The 26,318-nt window shown below is 36.5% G+C and overlaps 1 protein-coding gene across 3 annotated transcripts in view; it reads right to left on the reverse strand.

Moving 5' to 3' along the window:
* The window catches only part of galnt11 (UDP-N-acetyl-alpha-D-galactosamine:polypeptide N-acetylgalactosaminyltransferase 11 (GalNAc-T11)), a 28,858-nt gene extending 2,540 nt beyond the window's left edge, over nucleotides 1-26,318 (reverse strand). The window contains 10 exon segments of one of the 3 annotated variants that reach the window (NM_001076562.2): nucleotides 106-210; nucleotides 2,044-2,259; nucleotides 7,758-7,910; nucleotides 9,087-9,204; nucleotides 10,877-11,117; nucleotides 13,470-13,595; nucleotides 16,669-16,835; nucleotides 19,037-19,160; nucleotides 22,094-22,384; nucleotides 26,229-26,318. In NM_001076562.2, the coding sequence (NP_001070030.2) occupies nucleotides 106-210; nucleotides 2,044-2,259; nucleotides 7,758-7,910; nucleotides 9,087-9,204; nucleotides 10,877-11,117; nucleotides 13,470-13,595; nucleotides 16,669-16,835; nucleotides 19,037-19,160; nucleotides 22,094-22,346 (1,503 nt within the window). In that variant the 5' untranslated portion in view covers nucleotides 22,347-22,384; nucleotides 26,229-26,318. 3 annotated transcript variants of the gene reach the window in all.

Raw genomic sequence — 26,318 nt, forward strand, 5'->3', positions numbered from 1 at the left:
AATAAATATATCAATACATTTTGAAAACAATTCCCAGTTACTATTTCTACCAAAGAATAAACTTTAAATCTTCAACTAATGAACACAAAGATGTGACAAACTGACCTGCTCAGGGTCCTGTGGGTCACAGTCTTTCACCACCACAGCGCCCCCCTTCTGACTGGGACGGCCCTGTGCCACCAGACACTTGTCAGCCAAGAGATTACGCAACTGCAAGAGAGCAGAAAGACGCTGGTATGAAGAGAAAATGCTAAAACGATTTATGAATGGTAGTAAGTATTACTATTAATTTAACGATAGATGTGCAAAAACATTGTGCTTCTTTCTATTTGAATTTATTTATAAATAAATGACATTCAAAAATTACTCAATAATGAGATGCCACTTTCTAAGTTATGATGAGTTACATAAGTTTGATTTTGCATGCATTAGTGATTATATATATATATATATATATATATATATATATATATATATATATATATATATATATATATATATATATATATTTACTTTGTGTCACAGCCTTATTCCAAAATGGAATAAATTCATTTATTTACTCAAAATTCTACACACAATACCCCATAATGACAATGTGAACAAAAGATTTTTTGAAACTATTGCAAATTTATTAAAAATAAAAAACCTGAAAAATCACAAGTACATCAGTATTCACAGTCTTTGCCGTGAAGATCTAAACTGAGCTCAGGCACATTCTGTTTCCACTGATCATTCTTGAGATGTTTCAGCAGCTTAATTGGATTCACCTGTGGTAAATGTAGTTGATTGGACATGATTTAAAAAAGGCATGCACCTGTCTATATAGGGTCCCATAGTTGACAGAATACAAGCAGCCAGAAAAGTGGTGTGTCTGTGCTTTTATCTATCTCTCTTTTATTGTTGTTGCACAGTGAGATTTCTTTTGAACCGCAAAATATTAAGGGGGCATGAAAATGCTGGAAAATTCCACCATTTTTCATGCTGTTGATGAAAGAGTTGCACTACTGCCCTCTGCTGTTTCCAAGACTGATGTCTTTTGAAATACAGTAAATGATGTAGAGCAGAGGTGCCTAAACTCACTCCTGGAGGGCAGATGTCCTGCAGATTTTAGTTCCAACTCCAATTAGACACACCTGAAATAGGTCAGCTCTTTCTAGGTATACTAGAAACTTCAAGGCAGGTGTGTTTAAGGAAGTTGAAGCTAAACTATGCTGGACACTGGCCCTCCAGGACCGAGTTTAGGCATTAATAGCTATGTTTCCATCCAAAGATGCAAATTAAATATTTGCGCATAACTGGAATATGGTATAAAAGAAGTGCGAATACAGCAGCGTTTCCACCCAACGAGTCAAAGACAACAAAATAGTCACCTCCTGATTAACCGTCAATCTTTCCCTTATTTAATAAATGACTTGCCCCTCAGAAGTCAAATGCCGACACAAAATTAATATCTGGTGGTATTTGAAGGCATGAGACGCGAAGCACAGACACTCTTAACAATTCTGGAGGTAATAATAATATAATAACACTAATACTGAAACGGTTACAGCATTTTAGACTGACCAAAACAACATTTCAGATGTTTTACAATGTGCTCAGCTTGCTGGTTTGTCCATTCACACACATTTTTACCATCACTTGATCTCTTATAACAAAATCAAATGACCTTTTTTAATGCACGTACTGGAATCTGTTCAGTAAAAATGTTTCCATCGTAGTGTATGCACAGCTTTTCTTCTCGAACAACAAAAGTTAATCCTACTCCGTTGCACACGTTTTTATGCACATTTTCAAAATGTATACGCATCCTGCCGATTCAATCAATCGTTTTATTATGTGCATATCTAAAATGCACATAAAATAGGTGGATGGAAACATAACTAATGATGTAGAGATTTAAATGGCATTCAACACACAAAATAGTGTACAGTACTGTAGGTTGGGAGAGTCTAAAAACATCAAGCACTTATTCCTGGAGTTGTTTAATTACCATCAGCGATACGAGACATGGTGAACAGTGAAAGGGTGAACATGAGGTCTTACCCGACCCCGCTGCAGTACTTTTGGTCTCTTTAAACCCTTGTTGATGAAGACAGGCTGCTGGGGCTTGTGCGGAGAGGACACCTGCATTTCGGGGTATATATTGTCCAGGTACCATTTGAAGGAGTGACACTGCAGCCGCTTGCGAATAGAGACCCGCTCACTGATGTCCCCATAGTCCCGGTTCCTCAGCTCAGGCCGCAAGGCAAAGTACTGCTCCTGATGAACGTACAGACATTTTTAAGATTTACTTACACAGAAAAAAATGATATGCAAGTCAGAAATGGTGTAGGTGGTATTTTTCTGGATACACTTTGGGCACTTAAGTAGTAGTGAGCAACATTTAAGTGAAGTTTCTTAAACTCATTTCGAAAGGAGCATGTGATAGGATTGACTACAGCTGATCCCTATCACTAATCACTAACTAGCCAATCGGATAACTCTAACTTCAATATAAGTATCCAGCCTAAACTTCATTCCTCATCTTCGTTTTGGACCCCCCCATTTATTTTTATAAATAAATATTTCCCAAATGATGTTTAACAGAGGTTTTTTTTTTACAGTATTTCCTTTAATATTTTTTTCTTCTGGAGAAAGGCTCATTTGTTTTGTTACAGCTAGAATAAAAGCAGGTTTGAATATTTTGAAACCTATTTTAATAGCTCGATATTATTAGCCCCTTTAAGCAATATATATGTTTGATTGTCTGCAGAAGAAACTACTGTTATACAATGACTTGTCTATTTACCCTTATTAAGCCTTTGAATGTCACTTTAAGCTGAATACTAGTATCTTAAAAAAACATCTTGTAAAATATAATGTGCTGTCATCATAGCAAAGATAAAAGAAATCAGTTATTAGAAATGAGTTATTAAATCTGTTATGTTTAAACTGTGCTTTAAGCATCTTCACTGTATTTTTGATTTTATTATTGATAATAAAAACAGTCGGCAGCAGCAGGAATATTGCACGATCACTTTAAGGGCCTACTCACACTATGCCATCCGTACCGTGCCCAGGCCCGTTTCCCGGATCGTTTGAGAAGTGTGAGTGCGCTAAATCGCGCTCAAGCACGGCTCACTTGGCCGGCCCTGGCCCGGTTGGAGGAGGTGTGCCTGAGCGCGGTACGCTTGGGCTTTGGCGCGGTACGCTTGTGTGTGAGATCGCAAAACGCCCCAAAGCCCGAAACCGAAAGCGAGACGTGACTTTTAAGGGGCTGTTTGATATGGATTTATTAATCATTCTTACTGTTCAGTGAACGCAAACTGCCGTAGTTTATTAAAGACGCAAACCCCTCACAGCACGCCAGCTGCGCGCCTTCAGCAGACCTCCTCATTCCTGCAGCACGAGAGCTTAATGATTTTTTATGAGCGCCAAAAGTGGCGGAACTGTTCGGCGAAATATCTGACTGCGTGTCCCCGCATCCCTAAGGACTGTTTGGCGAAATATTTGACTGCATGTCACTGCATAACAAACGACTGAAACGATATAACTAGAGAAATCTCCACTGTGCTACTGGGTGAGAGCGTATGGCAAGCCGTTTTAGCATTTAAACCTTGTTCTGACTATCCATAAATATATTTAGAGATATCTCTAATTATATTTTGACTAGTCATAATTATAATTCGACTAGTCAGAATGACAATTAGAGATATCTGCAATTACAATTGTTCTAGTACGAAATCAGATTGGAGATATCTGCAAATATATTATGACTAGTCATATTCCTCCATTGACTTCCATTAAAAAATATTTGCAGATATCTCTAAATGAGTTGAATCCAATTCAAGATATCTACAACTGTAATTCGACTATTAGTAAATTAATTAGAGATCTTCAAATATATTTGTAAATATCTCTAAATATGACGAATTAAAGACATCTCCAAATGTATGACTAGTAAAAACTCAGAGATATCTCTAATTACAATTGTGACGAGTCAAAACTCATTTAGAGATATCTGCAAATATTTTTCAATGGAAGTCAATGGAGGAATATGACTAGTCATAATATATTTGCAGATATCTCCAATCTGATTTCGTACTTGTACAATTGTAATTGCAGATATCTCTAATTGTTATTCTGACTAGTCGAATTATAATTATGACTAGTCAAAATATAATTAGAGATATCTCTAAATATATTTATGGAGTCAGAACAAAGATTTAAATGCTAAAAAGGCTTGCCATAGAGAGCGCTTCTGAACAGCGCAGCAGCGATGACGTAAGCGTGCCGAGGCCCGATATGGTGTGAGCGCGGGCCGTCGGGGGAGACGGGAGGGGGGACAAGAGTGCTTTGGCCCGGTTCGAGGCAACTGTACCTAGTGTGAGTACGGCCTAAGAATAGTGCGGCTCTGATATGGTTTCTCTTTCTCGTGTCTTTTGATTCTCAACTTGTTTGTTTATTAAACAAATGAGGGTTAATATGAATAATCACTAAACACCGCGCTCTGACACAAGTGTGCATGTATTTGACCATTAAAGCGCTCACATTAAGATCGCGTTAGATGTGTGTGTGCTCTGCTGTCCGAGGCTAAGCGCGGCGCGCACGCAAACACACACACGCTACCTGTCCGAGGCTAAGCACGGCGCGCACACACACAACAGCACGTGCTCTTTTGCGCTTTTAAAAATATGTATGATGCGCATCCCGTGCTGAAAAAGTTACATTACAGCACATGCTTTAAGTCATTTTCACGTGGAACTGAGCTTTACAGAGGCAAAAGGTGCGTTCGACATGAAGCTCAGCTGCAGCCGGTGATCAACGAGATTAGCCGAGCGCAGGCGGGGCGGAGTTGAAAACGGAGCCGTCAAGACGGACAGCTGGACACTTCGGGACTCAAAGTTGCTGCAGTCATGATGACCGATCACATGGCGTCATCATATTTTTTTGTTATTTTTATTTATAACAACAAAACATTTACGAATAAAACAGAATACAGGCTCTTCAAAATGTAGTTCCTTTTTAAACAATAAGAGATAATTATGAATAAAATATATAACAAATGCATGAGAGAAATAAGAGGAAAGGAGAGGTTAATATAAACATAAAAACGAACAGGTCTATTAAATACAAAGCAATAAGCATAAATTCTAGGAGTTAAACATCAATCTTTAGGCTAATACTTGTTTGAATCTGCTAAAAAAGGGTTTACATATATGTACATTTATAGATATAAAAATTTCCCATGTAAAAAGCAAAACAAGGTGTTTTGATTAGGTCTTAATAAATGACATTATTTTGGATAATGAATGAATTTTCAAAAAAGCATTTTAATCCAAAAAGATTGTGTTGAAAAGAACAAAAGGTAAAATAAGTGAGCTATGTAGAAGTTTCCCAGAAAGAGCAGGTAGCCTTTAAACTGCTAGACAGAAAATAAAATATATATTTATATTATAATAATAAAGCCATTTTATAATTATTTAATAAAATAGTTCTTTACTTTAATTTGTTAAGAGAGCTTTAGGGGGCAGGATCAATGATGATGATTTTCTTATTTCAAATCTGTAAGACTTATTTGAGTTCATATTTAGGTTATTCACTAAAATATACACTAAAATATATCATTTAAATCGTTCATGGAGATGAATGCAGTAAATAGTCTGTATAAAAAGTTAAAAATAAACCTGTGCAAATAAGCTAACCTTTATAACCAGATTATTTAACAAAAGATGATACTGCAGTAAAATATTTGTAGTCTTTTAATAAGCAAGATGTGTACAGGATAGAGAGGGTGTGAAAAGTGAATTGTTTATTTTGAAACTTTTGAATCGGAATTTGTCCAATTATAAACCCGAAATACACGTGTTTGTTGTCATGTGGTGAACTTGGCCAATCGTGTAATATCGGTGTCGTCATCAAAGCTCCGGCAGTCGCTCTTCAGAAGCTGCATGGTCTGAGTTTGCCGTCTGATCTCGGAGCGCTGTCGCGGTACTTTGATGCCACATGTGACAGTCACGTGGCGTCGGCGCAGCATCAATCCGGACAAGATTTCTAACCAGAATGCACCGCTTTAAGACAGATTTCGATCGATCTGCGCAGCGCCGCATGAAGTCGAACGCACCTAAAGAGTTTTCACACGTGTACAACTGGAAAGGGGGCGGTACGTGATGGAATAATCGGTTATCTCGATTAATGGTTTTTTATAATAGTTACAAGCCAAAATCAAAATCGGATTTTCGATTAATTGCACAGCCCTAACACTTACTACAAACTAGCGCAGTTAGCGGTCTATTTTGGGAAGTTATCAAGAACTACCTGATCTCATGTCCCTCCTAATGCTTGTTGACCAGGCGGGAGCCTTGGGCTCATCTATCTCCGAGCTCAGGGTTCTCTCCCAAGACAGCATGCCAAACTTGCTTAAATAGTCAAGCATTATCTAAGTGTAAACTCTTGATATGCCACTGCCTAGCCGAGTATTGTTGCTGAATTGCTGTATTATTTTGAGAAACTACCGTTGCTCCACACTATTATCATTATTTAGTAATGTTATTATCATTGCCTACTAAGAAGCAAGACAATAGTTGGCTTACACACATGAAGCAGACACTCCAGTCAGCTCCATGATGGGACTACGCATTGCTGCTCCATTCCAAAACAGAGTCATCCACCCACCTACAAAGCATTCTTGGCAGCTACCAAACTCAAGTGTTAAATCATGTGTTGATGCAAACATCAGAATAATTCATGCATTACCAATCAAAGCAACATGTTAGCTGAAAAAAATTCAACTGTATTTAAATCAGTGAAGCAAAAATAAAAACAAAACGACCAACAGAATAAGACTAAAATATCAGTGAAAACAGCTGAAGTGTTAAGCAGAGAATAACCGGCTGAAGCAGAGTTTAATGTGTCTGACAGGTTATTAGATTCTTCTCTAACTGGGTCAATTATCTCTTAGACGAGGAGCCAATTATGAGGAAGCTTTGAAGTTCTGTACAGTATGCAATACAAAGGCATCCAATTTATACACACATGTACTCCCCACATCTCCATCATGTAATAATGCAGCACAGTGCACGTGTGTTATGGGTTGCCAAAAGCAATGGACAACGTTTAGCAGCACAGCTGACAATGTTCAACACGCCAAAAAACAATCAATTTATTGAGTGACTTTAAAGAATCAGGGTCAGGGTGGACACCATGTCATGTAATAGGTCATGTAATAGCAGCACTCATTGGTCTTTACAATGAGAGGTCAAACTCTGAAATCATGTGTGAAAACCCCAAACCTAAGGCAGGAATGCCCTACTGAACTGTTGGAAAACTCTACCGACAGCAAACAAACAGAATCATTAGAAACTACATTTCAACACATTGAGAAATGATTATTCATTCATTCATTTTCTTTACAGCTTATTCCCTTTATTAATCAGGGGTCGCCACAGCAGAATGAACCGCCAACATATTCAGCATATGTTCCATGCAGCGAATGTCCTTCCATCACTGGAAAACATCCATACAATCTCATTCACAAACATACACTACAGACAATCTAGCTTATCCAATTCACCCGTACCACATGTCTTTGGACTGGTGGGGGAAACCGGAGCACCCGGAGGAAATCCACGTCAACACGGAGAAAACATACAAACTCCACAGAAATGCAGAGGCTCGGACCAGTGACCTTTTTGCTGTGATTCGATCGTGCTACCCACTGCGCCACCGTGACGCCCAGAAATAATAATTGTTATTACTATTATGCTACTGTTCTTTACCTTATAGTCATCCATCCAGACATGGGCCAAACGCAGGGAATTATGAGCCATTGTATCCTGACCTCCAGGTGACCCATACGGCCGGCGCTTGCGGAAGATGTGCCCCACCCTGGAGCAGGGAACGATCAGTAACTGGCCTCCACACATCCAAATCTGTTGAGAAATATAGTTCAAGCCAGTTATACTTTTGGTCCCAAACATGAAATAAACTTGTCTTAATCAGCGGTTAACAAACTTTTATATACACTTTTTTTTTTTACATCTGAATCCATCAAATGTAAGGTTTAAGTATATATTTTAATACTTTAATGGCATATTGCAATTCTCTGATTTCAGTAAAAATAATTATAGCGATATATTTTTCAACACATTTCTAAACATAAAAGCTTTAATAACTTATTTCTAATAGCTGATTGATTTTATCTTTGTCATGATAACAGTAAATAACATTTGACTAGATATTTTTAAGACGCTTCTATACAGCTTAAAGGGACATTTAAAGGCTTAACTAGTTTAATTAGGTTAACTAGGCAGGTTAGAGTAATTAGGCAAGTTATTGTATAATGATGTTTTTTTCTGTAGACTTTAGAAAATATATATATATATTATTATTATTAATTATTAATAATAATTTTGTCCTTAAAATGTTTTTTTTTTAAATTAAACTTCTTTTATTCTAGCCAAAATAAAACAAATAAAACTAAAATTTTAATTTAGAAATAAAATTTCTAGAGGAAAAAAAAATATTATCAGACATACTGTGAAAATTTCTTTGCTTTGTTAAACATCAATTAGGACATTTTTAAAATAGAAAAAAAAAAATCAAAGGGGGGCTAATAATTCTGACTGCTGTATCTTTATTTTGATTTGACAATTTGCCTGTTCATCTCTGTAAAGCGGTTTTGACAGTCTGTTAACAGGCTTCACAGTTTACAACCAACTATTACCACAGGTTAGAATATTTATGTGGTAAAATTCATTTCCAAAGTATTAAGCATTTAATTTAAACACTAATTACTCTAATGTTATCCTCAAGAGAAAGCAAAGTATTCAAAATGCCATAAGTAGGTCAGTCAGACACTTCTTGTCTGGTGTTTTTCAAATACTTTTCAGCCCACATACTATACAGTAGGGAAGCATGCAATTCAAGACAAACCACTTGAGAACTACCTAGCTTCAGAGTTCAGTTCCAGCCCTGTCAGTTATTATGAAAAGTTCCTGAAGATCTTAATTAGCTAGTTTAGATTTGTTTGACAAAAGTAAGAGCTGACTGATGCAAAAGGGTAGATCTCCGTGTATTAAACACCCCTAGTGAAACAAACAATTTACCCGAAAAGATATTTCCAAGTTCTCTCCACCCCATATATCCATGCCACGGTCGTACTGACCGAGCTCATAAAAGTAATTTCTGTCCATGGCGAAGAGTCCACCTGCCATCGTAGGAGACCTATGGAAAAACGTGATGAGAGTTAGTGAGCTTGTGCAAATCAGCATGGAAAAACTGAACTTGATATGTTTCACATAACTGTATTATAATTATTATCCTTAGCAAGTACAAAATGTTTTTTCGTTAACTTATTTACTTTTAAATACCTAAAATTTATTTCATTTTTGGTAAAATTAAAGAGTTGAAAGAGAGAAAGAGAAAGTTTTAATTAAGTTTAATATCTTTGGCCAATAATTTGGTTTCATATTTTAATTCTAAAGGCACAATATGTCATTTTGTCACCAAAAAAAAAGAGTTTGTTTTACAAACAAAGGCATAATTTGATAATGCAGAGTCTGGAATTAATTGAAATGTCTATTACATCCTCCAGGACTTCTGCAGAAATCATGCTCATTCAAAACTTATTACCATGCAAATACCATGTAGAGGGATGGGGGTTTGTATGAGATCAAAATCCTGCCAAACGCATTGCAGTGGCAGACCAAAAAATAATGCACGCCAATCAAAAAAAAAAATGACATCGCGTGTACAATTATAACATGCAAAAGACAAAACAAAATACAGACTAAGAAACAACCTGAAAGATACAAACTAAAGGATAATGAGCGTAAATCAAAAATGCATGATTATATGGTGTCATGGTTTTGTAATCAAAAAATTGTGGTTATAATGGAAGTCAATGGGGCAAAAACAGCCACCTATGGAAAATTAGGGAGAAAAAAATGAACATTAATCAAAAACAAAGCAACAAAGACAATGTTGTTACAAATGCCCAAGACTTTGATTAAAGATTATAAAAATACCAGCCTACAATTGACATTTATATTGAAATTAGGTAATTTTGTGTGTGTTTTTTTTACCAATTCAGTGACATCATTTGTGAATTTGACAATTAAAGAGTTAAAATCCTGTAATTTACTAAGCAATTTAGTAGTTTTGATCAGGACTGAGGTTGATTAACAGATTTATGCCAAAACAAATTGAAAAATATATTTATCTGATGCATTTTTACAGGAGTTTAATTCAGTGGATGTTTTTATCCAGAACATAACAAAAGACTAGTAAATTGGCCCAGAGTGTATTGTTGAGTTAAAAAAAAAAATTGGTATTTTCTCAAAATATGTCTCAAAATAAAATTTGTCACCAAAAAATCATTCTGCTGGCTGAAACAGAGAAAGTTGGCCAAATAAAGACACAAAATCACCCTAAAATGGATGAAAAAATCTCCAAATTAAGGTTGAAATTAACATGAGGGTTAACCTAAAGGGAAACAGAATAGATTTGCGTCTAAAGATTTGACTGGTAAAAGGGCTGACAAAAGAGCTCAATATAACACAGACAACTCTATTGTTCAAATTCTGTTCCAAGAATCCATCTTGTGAGATACTAAACAATACAGTCTATGACCACACGGCTACAATGTTGGACTTCATCCTCATCCATGACATCAGCTTCAGGGTAGCAGTGGGTAGGCCACAGTACTATGCACGGGTTTGACCGTAATAAAAAAAAACAAACAAAAATGTACTGCTTTATTACATACAGTTATTCCAAATAAAACTATTTACTCATTGCTTAATCTCTTTAGGTGAGAATGCAGATTGCAGATGCAGATTTCTCCAAAACATGAGCAGTTTATATACCACCGTAATGTAATGCACACTTGTAATACCTTATGGCTCCATCAGGGCTGTTGAGTTCGGACATGGGCACTGGGTCCCACTTAAAGTGCAAGCCCCAGTTGAATCCTCCTCGAACGATAGGAGAAGGGGTGTATACTAGTGTGTCTGCGCTGATGATGTCGATGACTGGGCACACCACAGTTTTCCTGTTCTCTTTAATAGGGGTAAGCAGAGGCTGGAGCCAGGCCTCATTCACCTCACAGTGACTATCCAGAAACACCAACACCTCACCTGAAAGACATGAAGACAGCTTTATAGAAGGATACAATAATAACAATAACACAGACTGATCTTCTAATTATGTGACTTAAAGAACAAAATAAGCAAATAAGTGATTAAAATAGATGGTATATGGAGGCTCAAACATGCTTGCTTGAGGGGAAGAACCAAAAAGGTTTGTTCTTGTTCAGTAAGGGTGCTTTCACATCTGTAGTTCGCTTCATTTGGTCCGGACTAAGCACAATAAATGATACATTGTTGCAGCTTCTGCCGTCTTTGGGTCGTTTTCACACCACACTGCTAGCTTTGGTCCGAACCAGTTGAAACGAACCAAAATGCAGTCATCTGACAAAATCCACATCTCTCATTGGCCAGATATTGTTGAACATGTTTCCTAAACTGCATATTGATTGGTCAAAATTCACGTGCGGGAAAATGCCAGTGAACTCCCGCAGGTAAACAAAACCTTTTACTCTGGAGGGACGACTGCGCTGGCTGATTGTATCCCTGCTTTAGACAAACTATACATTACGAAAATGAAGCGCGGCCGTGGCTGGAAAACAGTGTTCAATGCATCGCTCATCACTACAGGAGGAGTTGTGAATTAGAGGTAATGTTTTCCCCTCTCTCTCTCTCTGTTGGTAAAGTGCTGTCAACAAATATTTTTCCTCCATATCCCATAATGCACAGTGCATCTGCCTACGGCAGCTGAATTAGTCCAAAACGTGCAGTACTTTTTGCGGTTGGACCTGTTTTAGTACGAATCATATTCTCACCACAAACGAACCGCTCCAGGGTTCGTTTGAAAGCGTACTGAGACCACCTCTTCAAGCAGGTTTCGGTACGCTTCTTTGGCCCGCTTTTGGTGCGCACTCGAGTATGATTGCTGCATTCTCACCTGCCCAAACGAACTGTACCAAAAGGGAAAATGAACTCTAGTGCGATTCAATCGAACTAAATAAGGCAGGTGTGAAAGCACCCTAAGAAATAAAACCAGAGCATTTGTTTGCTTTTTTTGAAGAGTTTTAAGTTTGTGTGTTGATCTACAGTATATTTATATCTGAATAAAAGCCTGAATTAGATCTGCTCATCATTTAAGCTCAAGTTCAATTTATTTTAAATAGCACGTTTCCAACTGCCACAAGGCGGCACAAAGAGCTTTACAGAGAAAGTACAAGCACATGGACGTTATTAACAATACCAGCAATAGGCATATAATATAAGAGAGCATAAAAGGTGTAGAAAAAGCAGATTTTTTTTTGTCTTATTAAAGGGCACATAGGTGACCCCTTTTTTCAAATTTATTATAAGTCTTTTGTGTCCCCAGAATGTGTCTGTAAAGTTTCAGCTCAAAACACCCATAAGAGTATTTATTATAGCTGTTTGAAATGTCTGTATTATATCTGGGAAAAGGTTGTTGCTGTTTTTTTGCACTGGGCCTTTAAGGCAAGTCATCCCCGCCCACCGATCCCACGTGCCGGTAAGCAACATGCCTCAACACGCCCTCGGCTGCCTCAGGAAGCAGATCTCACGTAACGTTTGTGAGAAATACTACAGTAAGAACTTATTCGCTAATTATGATTAGCATTTTTTGTGGAGTTGCAACAATGAGTTCACGCACACACAGCACAGACACGTAGCGCAGACACTTACGCACATGCATAGCGTAGACACGCAGGCAGACACACACACACACACACACACATAGCACACCCACATAGCGCAGACACTTACGCAAATACATAGTGTAGACACGCAGACACACACACACACACACACACACACACACACACACACACACACACACACACACACACACACACACACACACACACATATACATACATACATAGTGCAAACACACACACAGAGACAGTGAGAGAGACACGAGGCTGTGCTGATCAATTAAATCTGAAGTGAATGGCTGTACTTCATTACACACGTGCACACGTTTTAAAACATGTTAAACTTGTAAAACTCACTCTTGATCACATTTGATGATGATTGATGATCCTAGCAAACTGAACAGACCTTTTATTCCCGGTTGCTTTGCGCTCTTCCTGTCTTGTCGATATGATTATATGCTTTACTACGGAGACTTACACACATGTATGTCCAAACAGCTTGAAAAGTAGATTTTTCACCATAGGTGCCCTTTAAAAGATACTAACACAGTTGACCACACTGACAGGATTAAGAACAAGACCATTTAAGGAATTTTCAGTGAATTAACTTGCACCGATGAATTGTTCACCAAAAAAAATAAAAAATTTGCTAGCAAAATCAACATTGTAAATTTTAATTACATAAGGACTTTATGGCAGAATTTTAATTTTTGGGTGAACTACCCCACTACATTCAAACCTGTAGCATGAGATGCACCAATCATCCTCCCGCGGATCAGCCCCTCCCTCTTCTCATTACGAACCACCTTTACTTTCTTCTGCAGGTGCTGCTGAACGTAAGAATCCAAGTCTTCCTTCAGATCATCTGCAAAACATAGAAAGTGACAGCTGATGAGTAAAACTGGCAGCCTAAAGTTATTTTAATTCTAACCCTTTTCTCACTTGTCCTTCTTTCGAATTTCTTTAAAGGCTAGAAAAAAACAGAGAATCTGTAAGCTTCCTTATGCCTCAGATTACAACTAAAATGTTTTTTTTTATTTTTTAATTTTAGGTTTAAATTTTAAATGATATTTAAAGCTCCTGTGAATGCTTTGAAATGTGCATTTTTATTCAATGTTTGACGTAATCTCAACCAAAACATGGAGAGGGTAGGGCATAGTGTAGATCCTCCCCTTTGAGCTCAAGCACATCAAATGTGAAGCATCTTGAAGGGGGCGGGGCATGTCAGATACTAGAAAGCATTTGATTGGTCAAGATTTGATAAGAAACTGAAGTCTAAGGTGACGTGAATAAAACCGTGGATCCATTTAGGCAGAATTGAGACTTTACATGCTTATATCAATTTTGCTAAACTCAAATTTTGTCACTGTTTTGGAGCACACTAGCTTATGGATGTCCTAAAAACTAATGCTGATACTAACATCTAAAAAAAAAACCTTTATTTTAATTTTATGGAATCTTTAATATATATGTAATGTGTTTATTATTGTTAGTTGACACAACTTTAACCGGTTACAAATTCGCTGAGTTTCTTTCTTCTGTTGAAGATATTGTGAAAAAAAAAATGTAAAACAAGTAGCCAATGACATCCACAGCAAGAAAATTACTGTAAAAGTCAATGGCAATAAGTTTCTATCATTCTTCAAAACATCTTCCTATTTATCCAGCAAAGACAAAAACTCGAGCAGGTTTAAAATAAGTGAAGGGAGAGTAAATGATGACAGAACTTTCATTGGGGTGAACTATCGATTTAATCTAAAAAAAGATATATGACCTTAAAATATTATTTGTATCTTTAATGCTGTGTTCACACTAGACGCATAACGCAAGGATATATCGCGATATTTGCACGTAAATAGCGTTGTGAACATTTGAGTTTACTTGCTTAATTCGCGAGTCAAATCTGCTTCAGAACAGACGCGGATTCGCATGATGGGCAGGGCTTCTGTCTGCCCAGTGACTTAGCTTCATTGCTAAATGGCTAACATGGATTTTATTAAGAAAATTAACAGTGTTTATGTGCTTTATGAAGGCTGGAAACAGCGACAATATGTTTAGGGTCGTGTATGAGTCCACTAGATCCTTTTAGAGGTGCATTAAGCTCTGTGAGCTCATCAACTCCTCCATAAACTTAACTTGGATGATGGAGGCTTTCAGCGGTTCTTCTGACTGAGCCAAGCCCAGTTTGATGAACTGTTGTCGATGTTGGCTAGAGGATTTCCACCGGGACACCAACAACAGGCCCTACGTCACAATCATGCCCCTACAAGAGCAAGTTCCTGATTGGTTAACGTGGCGTGAATGTTCGCTTAAGTTCAGATTTTTGAACTCGAGCAATTCGCGCAAAATGCTCAATTCGTGCCACGCCATTCACGCATATCGTGCCATTCGCGCGTGTCATGTTTTCATAGCAATATAATCCGGCAATAAGATCGTAACTATACTGTGCATTTACACCATGGCCATATTAATCAATGTTAACACACGAAAACAACATTAACGTTACACCAGACACTGTAAAAAAAAGTCACTCTCAGCCACTAGACTTTTCTGACAGGGTATTCGAGTATCATCGAGTGACAAATTGTTGTGGGACTACTATACAGGAGTTAATATTAGGCATTATAGATAGCAAAATTTAGCTGCTTTTATTTTTGTGTTTTTTTTAAAGCATGAAAGTAAAACACGAACGCCAATATGAATGTATTAAAACACGTGCTTGTTTGTTGTAAAAAAAAATCATAATAATGACAAAAATACTCATTTGTGGATCTCCTGACTTCCGTGTGCAGGCACGCTGCCATTGTAGATGGTGTATTCTGTGAAATTTTCGAACCCCTTTGGTTTCGAGTGTGGTCTAGAAAAATCTCTGTTTCGAGGGCTATCTAGCCCTTCCCCTCAGCCCTACACCTTCAAGCTAAAGGGAATTGGGACACCCCTACCCCTTCATGAGAATGCACAAAATGAGTAAGGGTAAGGGGGTAGAATTAGGATTGGGCCTTAACAGTTATACAATGTTTTTGTTCTTCTCTAAACTAACTCAGGACTCAACTATGACCCCATTGACCCTGTGTGGGTCCCTAGTTTAAACACTCTTGATTAAATGCATTCAGGTAGTGATACATCAACCCCTTCACTCTCTTCAATGCTTTACCAAGTTAATTATATATTTTTTCAGGAAAGTTAATAGCGTACTGAACTACTGCTGAACTAATAGCAGTTAAAGCTCCCATAAAATAAACATTTTCAAGATGTTAGTATCAGCCTTGTTAGTTTTTAGGATATCTATAAGCTAGTGTGCTCCAAAACAGTGACACAATTCAGGTTTAGAAGATCACTTCCACTTAAATGGATCAACGTTTTTTTACACGTCACCGCATATTTCAGTTTCTCATCAATTTATAACCAATCAAGTGCTCTCTAGCATCTGACATGCCCCGCCCCCTTCAAGACGCTTCACATTTGATGCACTTGAGCTCATCCACTCACTCTCACTGGCAGAGCGGTAATAAAACAAAATGCTATTGGCTGTGTTAAGGGGAGGAGCTACACTATGTCCCACCCTGTTTTGATTGAGATTACGTGCAAAATCAAATAAAAATGCACATTTCAAAGCACTTTAGGGAGACCTTTAAAAGCATTTTCCAAAGACATTCACATAAATACACATATCTACATAAATAGTTTCCCAGTGTTGGGAATGAATGAATGAATCTACATAAATACACAATTTTATTTATGCCTATTAGTAAACCAAATTTAACTTTTGTAACATGAAAGAGTTTTTTTTTTTTTGTCTGGAGACATCACAAATGCCTTTTGAGAGTCTTTGGACTGAATGGTTGTTCATTAAAGTTAAGGTCACATCCAATATGTCAAACATTATCATGATCTGCTTTAGTAGACCAAAACATGTTCAGAGAAGTAAAGCAGCTTGCCCAGTTCACTGTGGTCATCCACCAGTATGATCTCATGGAGCAGGTAGTTTGGTGTGCGATCCAGCACACTGTGAACCGTCCTCAGGAGGGCAGAGAACGCCTCATTGAAGAAACAGATCACTATACTGGCAGTGGGCAAGGACACTGAATAAGCCCTGTCCCTGCACCTGTTGGGAAGAGTAATCACGGGATGATTTACAGCAGTATTACGGCTGCTCTTAAATATCTATTTACACAACATGAGAGGTTTTGCACTTCGACCTCGTAAAATGCTCATTTTTCTAGGTCGCAGATAATGGTTCACCCAAGAATAAAAACTGTGTAATTATTTACCATTACTCCAAACCTTGTTGTTTAGCGTGAAAAATAAAGGGATTATTTCCGATGCATCTTAGATGGCATTTTTAACACAATGACAGATATTTAAGAGCTCCATATAAACTTCTTGTCATTCACTGAAGAAAAATTCCCCATCTGCTTTACCTCTGAAATGCCACATATTAAAACGGCTAGGAATAACAAAGCTTGTGACATTTCAGAAATTCAAGAGCGATCTACATTTCTGGGAATGACAACACAAGTTTTAATCTGCTTTTTCACACGGCTTGATTATGATGTAGAATATTTTATCCTGACATGGTCACTACATTTTAAAATCCAAATATTCCTTTATATTCCATCAAATTAATTTAATGTGAAAAATTAAACAGAACAACCTGAGGAAGAGTAAATAATAGCTCACTTAATTTGGGTGAATTACAATTTTTATTCCTTGGTGAACTATTCATTTACCTAAAAATGATCATATAACAATGGCCAGACAGAACCTGTGGATATTTTTTGTGCATAATTTTGTACAAATAATAAATCTGCATATTTATTCTGAAAGTTTAGTAACTAAAATGTTAAAACATGAAATAAAAAAATATATTTTTAGCTTTTATTTAAAATTTTCAATGCAAATACAATTAGATCCACTTGTTTGGAAAACAAAGCAAGTCTCTCATAAAATATATCTACTAAAAGACAGAAAATATTACTTTACAAACTCTATTATACATAAAAAAATAACCATTTGGATATTAGTTTTTAACATTACTGAAATTAATATAAAATTAAAACTAAATAAAAATATATTTTCACACATTTGCATCAGTAAATGTATAGATTCAATGGTGGGTTAAACAATCTGTGGAAATCTGTAACTTGCCATGTAGTCACTTTAATTACACATTTTTTTCTTACTTTAATGTTTTTCTGATAAACACGTCCACTCTCCCTGAGAAGTTTTAGGAATAACAAATAATAACTTGACTTCTAGTTGAACATTTGATAAAAAAAGTGGCTTATATGAAAGGCGAAGGCCTCTAGATTACGCTTATTTCACCAAAATCAAATATGATCATGCCTTGATTTTTAATTATTTAATAAGGAGATTAAGGTCTGACTTTGCTTAGACAAAAGTCTTGTCACTTAACAGAAATAATGTACAGTATAGAATATAAAGTCATGGTGCAGAGGTGAAAGAATGAATATTGTGTATGACTCCCATGAGCTTGGACGACTGCATCCATACATCTCTGCAATGACTCAAATCACTCAAATCATCTGGAATGGCCAAGAAAGCGTACTTGCAGGACTCCCTGAGTTCATCAAGATTCTTTGGATTCATCTTCAATGCCTCCTCCTACATCTTACCCCAGACATGCTCAATAATGCTCATGTCTGGTGACTGGGCTGGCCAATCCTGCAGCACTTTGATCTTCTTTGCTTTCAGGAACTTTGATGTGGAGGCTGAAGTATGAGAAGAAGCGCTATCCTGATAAAGAATTTGCCCTCTCCTGTGCTTTGCAATGTAATGGGCAGCACAAATGTCTTGATACCTCAGGCTGTTGATGTTGCCATCCACTCTGCAGATCTCTCACACGCCCCCATGCTGAATGTAACCCCAAACCATGATTTTTCCTTCCCCAAACTTGACTGATTTCTATGAGAATCTTGGTTCCATGAGGGTTCCAATCAGTCTTTTGCAGTATTTGTGATGATTGAATCTAAAATCTACCTTCAGCCACTTTTTTAATCGATCAAATAGAAGTCAAGTTATTATTTGTTATTATATATATCTTTTTAATGTAGAGTGGGTACTGATTTTCTCCACTAGCTACTAATTAAATTGTTGTCATTTGTAAACTACTCTCAATTAAGAGGCAAGTTGCTTGAAGGGGTTTATTGCATAATTATTTCTCAGCCCTTAGGGCCGGTTCTAATGTCATAAGGCAGTATTAGCAAGGAGTTTGCAATAAAGTGGCCATTAAAGTGTAAACAGAAAATATGAAATTGAAATACTGATTTAAACAAATGTTCGTACTTGTCAGTCCTGGTGTCTGGGACGTCTCTGTGGTAGCCGAGCCGGTTACTGATGAGTACATTGAAGGCGTGCTTATGATAGCCCATATCTCGTACCTCTTGGTCCTGCTTGTTAAAAATCATTCCTGGAATCAGAAATCAGAGGAATCTTTAAAATAATAATAATTAATGCTTCATCTTTCATTGGACGAAAAAAAGAGTCCACAGTGTAGGACAGATGGTGTTGTAAACACTTGGATTGATTCAATTTCGGAATACAGTATGTGTGAAAGATGTGTTGTCATGGCAACAAAAGCTGTTCCAGAACCTGCTTCACTGCAGAATACCTACAAAGGCTGGCAATCTGGCAATACAATCCCAGGTCTGCACAGTGGCTCCCTTTAAAATGATCTGAAATTTAATTTCTTAATAACTGACAAGACTTGAATTAATTCTAAAATCGCTGCAACTGCATAACAAAAGATATAGGTGTCTATTTCTCCTTCCTGTCAAGGAAACCTTTTTCAAACCATTGAATCTTGTACAAGCAGGAATGCAGACTTTTCTGATTACCTGTTAGACGAACTACATGTATAAAAGAACACAGTGAAGTATCAGCTTGGCATTCTGCTGTAATGCTAGATGTTTTAGAACAATTGAACTCAAAACATGAGAATAAAAAAAATGCAGAAGCAAAACAAAAACCACTAATCATTTAACCATATCTGGAATAGACAGCTTTCAAAAATGAAAATGTTTAAAGCATTTGCACTATGCCCATCCCCCTATATGTCAAATACTAGCTGGGTTTCTGACACCCCTAGGGTTGCCAAATCCACAGTTTCCCCACAGACTTGGGAAATTTTTACCCCTTTTCCGTTTTTTAATTCCACAGGTTAAAGGTTTGACATGTTGCATTAATTAAATTGACACATTGACTGTTTTTACTCTACCAAATTCATATTCTACCATTGATAAAAACTGTTAGAATGATGAAAGAGGCACAAAAAGAGAGACGTCTGAGTGGCTGTTTTTGTTTCCATAGTAACAGCTTAGCAGGACTCTCCAGGATTTTTACTTTACTAATGACTGCAAAATATATGTATTTCACAGAGGAAAGTCTGTAGGTTTACAATTTAATTAATATATTGAAGGTTTATTTTTGACATTTTTAAAATATCTTTATTTTAGAAATAAATTTTACAAGTTTGGGGTTCACTTTTTAATTGGAGTGCGTTTCCCAAAACCGTCGTTAGCCAACTAAGGTCGCAAGTTTCGTCGTTACAAACATAGTTTGTTAATTTGCCATTTCCCAAATCCATCGTTCCAACGAACATTTGCAAAATGCGTCGCAAACTTGTGCATTTGCAATTACACCTCTGGAGGTGTAGTTCCTGGCTGTGTTCTATTCCCACGTATCCCCCCTATGTCCTATTCCTTTGGAACATTCTAACATTTAAACTTGGAATGCTTAAAAATAAAAAAGCATTAAAGTCATCTTTCTTAGGTGCAATTTGCTTAAGGTATTTTTACAGTTTATTTTTAGCAATCTTCGTGTTTACAATTGCGCTCAATTCGCAGTGCACTTTGAAAACATTGATGCCATTTTGAACACGGCCTCATGACGAAAGCTATAGGTGACATACTTAAAAGCGTAATTTATGTAACGTCTCCAAAGCTTGTGAAAACAAAAACAATGTAGCATACGTTAATGCTCTTAATTAATAGTGGGTTATTTATTTATTAAGTATCTGTACTGTATATGACATGGGCCTGCTGGTTACAACTGGTTTTAAACTCAGACATAGCAAACATTCCACTCATGTGACTCAATTATACTTCTCGTTTACTGTAGGCTATCAAATCCTACAGTCAGCCGCTCTAACAACTTGATGGAAACACACTTAATTCACATTTGATAATTAAATTTAACATTAAAAATAATATTTGCTTCACGTTTGACTGCAAACTCGGCTACTGTTCCTTGTCCAAATGTTTAATTTGATTCAGTAATAATGTTGCACAATAAATCTTTTGTATCATTTAATTTTATTTGTAAATATACATACTTTCCTGTCATTCAGACCTGCAACACATTCCAAAAAAAGTTGGGACAGGAGCAGTTTAGGGCTAGTAATCAGGTAAATTGCTTAAATAATAATGTGATTCGAAACAGGTGATGTCAACAGGTGATTGCAATTATGATTTGCTACAAAAGCAGCATCTAATGCCGCAGTCACACTAGAGTTTTAGAGAGCTTGCAAAATTCTGTCGAATGACACTGCGAAAACAGGTGGGATTAAATAAGATGATTAGACATTTAAAAAAAGCGAGCGATTGATCTATATTTAAAATTTCTGTCCAGAGAGGTCATGATTTGATCTTCGATTGGTCTCACGCAGTCAAGTAATGCCATTTCACAGGTCAGAGTTCACCAAGTTTGAACTTTGCAACGCAGTGAACTGTGAAACTTGACGCACGAACTTGCGTTTCCGTTCTAACGCATTCGCGTGCGTATGAATGGCAGTCAATGGGAAGAAAAGTCCAGTGTGACCTTGCAGCTTTAGAAAAGTCTATTCCTTTAGTAGCAAAGATTAGCCAAGAATCGCCAGTTTGCCAACAAATATGTGATAAAAATTTATGAAATGTTTGAAAACAATGTTCCTCAAATAAAGATAGAAACAGAGCATAACATCATTAAAAGATTCAAGGAATCTGGAGGAATATCAGTAAGTATGGACAAGGGCACTAAAAATGGCAACATTACGAAGAGGTAAACGCTTTACTGTTCCTACTTTTTTTGAAATGTGTTGCAAGAAGCAAAATTGGAATGCATGTTTATTTTAAAAAATCATGAGGATCGCATTAAAAAATGTGCTGTTGTATTGTCTGCAATGAAAAACAACTGAAAGTAAATTAAGAAATTCCTTTTTTCTTTTTATTAAATTTATAAAGTTTTCCAACTTTTTCTGATTTGGGGTTGTAAGAACATGTAATAATAAAAAATAAATAAATAAAAATAACTGGTCTAGCACTAAAAAGAAAAACACATAGATTTAAAGCTGGAATATTCACTTACCCAGCTCTGGAGAGAGATCTGGCTTGACGGCTTCCAGTGCTTGGCCTTTACGCACTTGACTCCCATCTCTATGCTGGACTGCAGGGCCACGCGTAAAACGAGGCTGAAAACGGTGCTGCCCCTGGACGGGCACATTTCTGAAGGATAGTCGGCTTTCCTGGCTGAGGTTGAAATAGAGGAACAGAAGAATCGACCAGGTCACGGAGGTGAAGAGGCAACCATAACAAAAGTAGCGCAGAGTGACGCTGCCCATGGTAATGCTAGCATCCTTGGCTGGCCATTATCAGGCCCCTAAAACACATTGAAGATAAAGAATCAAGCATGAGTCCATGTAAAAACAAGTGGAGATAACTTGGCAATTGTGCATTATTAAAGTGTGCTTTACACAGATGAGTGGGTATGACAAACCACCTGTTGAAACACTTTTTTTCTATATGCACCACCAGACAATTTACTTAAACTCCATCTTACCAGAACTCAATAAGAAAAACAATGTTTACCTGTGAACACAAATCATGTTGCACTACTTGTTTTCTTCAATTTTAAAATACCTCTTAAGCACAATATATTGCATAATATTGTTCTGTCTTGAGTAAAAGTATTGTAAAGTAATGGGTTATGTGTATAGTTTAGGTTATGTATAGTATAGTCAGATTTCGATACTACTTGTTAAGTTTATACAACAGTTCTGTCTGATTTTTGATTCTGATTGGCTTATAGCTGTGTAATATTCTGCAATAACAGCACTTATACAGCCTCTTCACCCTTCTGTATTACTCCACCCACATAGACTGACAGCAGATTAATAAACACACTACAGTTTGACAAATATTGCAGCTGTTGGACAACAATGTACTCTTAAGGGCTTTTTAGGCAATAATGTAGCTGTTTGGATTGCAACTTTGCAGGTTATTTGTAAGGATAGTGGGTATTTTAAATATTTATAAATTTGGAGATACAGTGCGTCGGCATCTATCCGCCTGTCATACTGAGCAGAGCAAATACTTTTGACGTTCCGCCACATAGACAGAGACAGCATAATAAGTACTTAGAGGTGAAAAACTCAGCGTGAATTTCAAACAACAGCTGATTAAATCGTTATAAAACAGTTAAGTGACATTCTGAATCGATCTCTCTCTTCTGTATGGTGTAGTGTTGTATTTATACCATGGTAATCTGAAAGTGTTTGCTTTGGTTTTTCGGAGTTAATTGATCCATTGCAATAGATAAATACTGGGAAATCTTTGGAGACTGATGGCATTTCATGCAGTTCAGCCTATTAATCCTAAAATGTGAGGAAACTCATCTGTTTTGTGCTAACTTTAGATATTACGCTAGAGAATCATTACGCAAGGATTTTTAAACCCTACAAGTTTGATTTTCTTTTTGTATACATGATTATGCTGTTGAACTGTTGCATACACACAATATAAAACTCGGAGCAGTGCGATATGGCTGTGTATCGTCACTGGTGAGACACTAAGGCATGCACACCTCCCACCAGTGCCGATATACAGCCAAATCACACTGCTAAGAGTGTGATATTGCTTATTGAAAATGGCTCTTACCTCCAGTGTTGTGTTCATATTTAGGATTGTTTATTTATGTAGCACTGTGATCCTACCAGACGCAACATTTCGTTCCACTGAATGTCCACACACGTAGTGGAATAAAAAAGCTTGACTTGAGATATCAGATGGTTTGAAAAGATGTATGGCAATTATTATTAGTAGTACTACTACTTGCAAGGAATACTGGCAGGAATTTTACTGAACAACAATATGGTAAAAATGATGATATTGAAAGTATAACTGATCCCCGTTTTGCATTTTGTATATTTAAAAATGTCATTTATTCTCATAAAAACAAAACTAAAATTTTCACAGTCACTATTGGAGTCTTGTTTGGTGCTTAAGAAGCATTTATTATTATAACTGTAATATTACAGTATTTCAGGAATCAAGATTTGCTGTTAGGATTTTATAACATTACAAATGTATTTGGTGTCACTTAAAACAAGCAACAATGAGGCATTTTGTACATTTTAAAATAAAAAATAGGGCATTTCCTAAACATGTATAGCTTGATTTGTTTATAATGGTTATATAAAAAAATGATCTAGAGAAAATTTAAAACTTGGTACTTTTCTTTTGTAAAACATTTAATACACTCAATTATTCATTAAGCACATTAATATTATATATTATTATATAATATTATTTAATATATAAACATTTTTGAGTCCCAATAGCATGAGACGCAAAACGCACTCATCCAATAAAGAAGCTACTAAAAAAAATAGTTAGGATGCTGCATTTTTTAGAAATGAAAATTGTGACATAAGCAGATTTATACTACAGTAGTGTAGTGACTGACCTCTGTATTTTAAAAGCATTGGTCAATCATTAACATGTACTGTGTGAAACATTTTCAACAGCAATACGAGCAGCACATCTGGGTAAAAATCAATCAATTTATAGTTTAGACACATTGCATTGCATTGCAACAACACGTGTCATTCTGCAAAGCCATGCAGAGCCAGTAACACAAGAGAACCCATGGAAATGTGAAACCAGTTGCTGCGATCATATGGAATTACACCTCTTTTAAATATTTAATTCACACTTGAGTCCTAAAGGGCAATGATATACATTATGAAATAAGTATCTTGCTGCCATACGCCCGTCTTCACATAGGCAGACTTTATTATTGGACATACTTCATCTAAAATACATTTTATTAAAGTACTACAATATTTGTTACTAGCTTTATTGTAGCCAATGATAGACCATGGCAATATGCTACTAGTCAGACAAATATAATCATCAGACAAATACAAAAGTCGTTTGGAAGTCGAGGTTTTAAAACTGCCAAAAATTTCTGCTATTAAGGTATGTGTAAGATTTTTTTGTTTGTTTGTTTTTAATTTTTATTTTCTTTAGAATCTCCGGCAAAAAAGTTATCCAAAGATGTTATAAATTGTAAATAAATTTGTAGTTTTGGACCAAATGAAGACCGCAGAAGTCAGTGATTCATTTGAATTATTTAGCCTGACATGTTTACTGTTCCAAAATATTTGAATATTTCTCAAAATAAAATATATTGTGTTCAAAGGGGGAACGTTTTTGTTTATTTATAACATTTAAAAATATTTTTTTAGAGCAGTGATTACACTGTGAAACTGTGATATTTTTATCTAAGGTTATCATACTATCAGAATCTTATACCGACCCATGCCTAGTAGAATGTGGCATGTTTATGTTTAGACTGAGGTAAAGCTGGTTTTTTTATTCAAACATTCGTTCAGTGACATCCTGTGACATGCTCCCTATGCCATGTAAAAATACCATGGTATTTTGAATATTCGGTCTGAAATAACACGCAAGTATGACTTCACAACAACATTATCACTACATATTTGACTGTAAACATGGTTGTACTTTGATAGTTATTGGCTAAAAGTTGATTTAATATTCACACATTCTGACTTTCTCCTTAATAATATAATTTCAGAAAAGTATTGTTTACAATTTGTAAATAGGGATATCATATAAGCAGTCAATGGCTATCAAAGTACAACAATGTTCACAGTCAAATAAATAGTGATAATGCTGTTTTGAAGTCATACTTGCATACTTGTTATTTCAGACAGAATATTCAAAATACCATGGTAAACAATACACATGTCACGACTTTTTTAGCTTTTTATTGTCAAAACAAATCTAACTAATCAACAAAACTAGTTACGTTGGCTAACGTTGCCCATCTAGACACCATTCTTTATTAGAATATACTAAGATTTTTATTTCACAACATAACTTTACGTCAAAGAATCACGGGATGTGTCTCAAAACCTAACACGTCCCCTAAATAGGCGTCAATGCCACCCAAATATACTGCAATCGGAATGCACCAAAAAATCCCTGCTGGTTTGTAAATCTCTGACGCCCAAACATGCTGTCTGTGTAGGCATCTCACCAAGTTTTGAGACATAGGCATTTCGAGCTACGAGCTAACTCGCTAGCTGCATCGATTAAAGCATTTGTTGTAGACAGCATTGTCATTTGGCACTCATCTAAACCCCTCTAAAATGTTTACTCGGGTAATAATGTCAGTGTAGTGCAGTGACACTCACTCGCTGATGAAGAGGTCTTTCACAGGTCCATTCCTCTCCTTCGCTCAATCCTACTGCCCGTTACTCGCTGGTGAGGAGACACGGCATCGC

This window comes from Danio rerio, chromosome 24 (assembly GCF_052040795.2).
Source record: "Danio rerio strain M-AB ecotype USA chromosome 24, GRCz13ab, whole genome shotgun sequence".
Taxonomy (NCBI): Eukaryota; Metazoa; Chordata; class Actinopteri; order Cypriniformes; family Danionidae; genus Danio; species Danio rerio.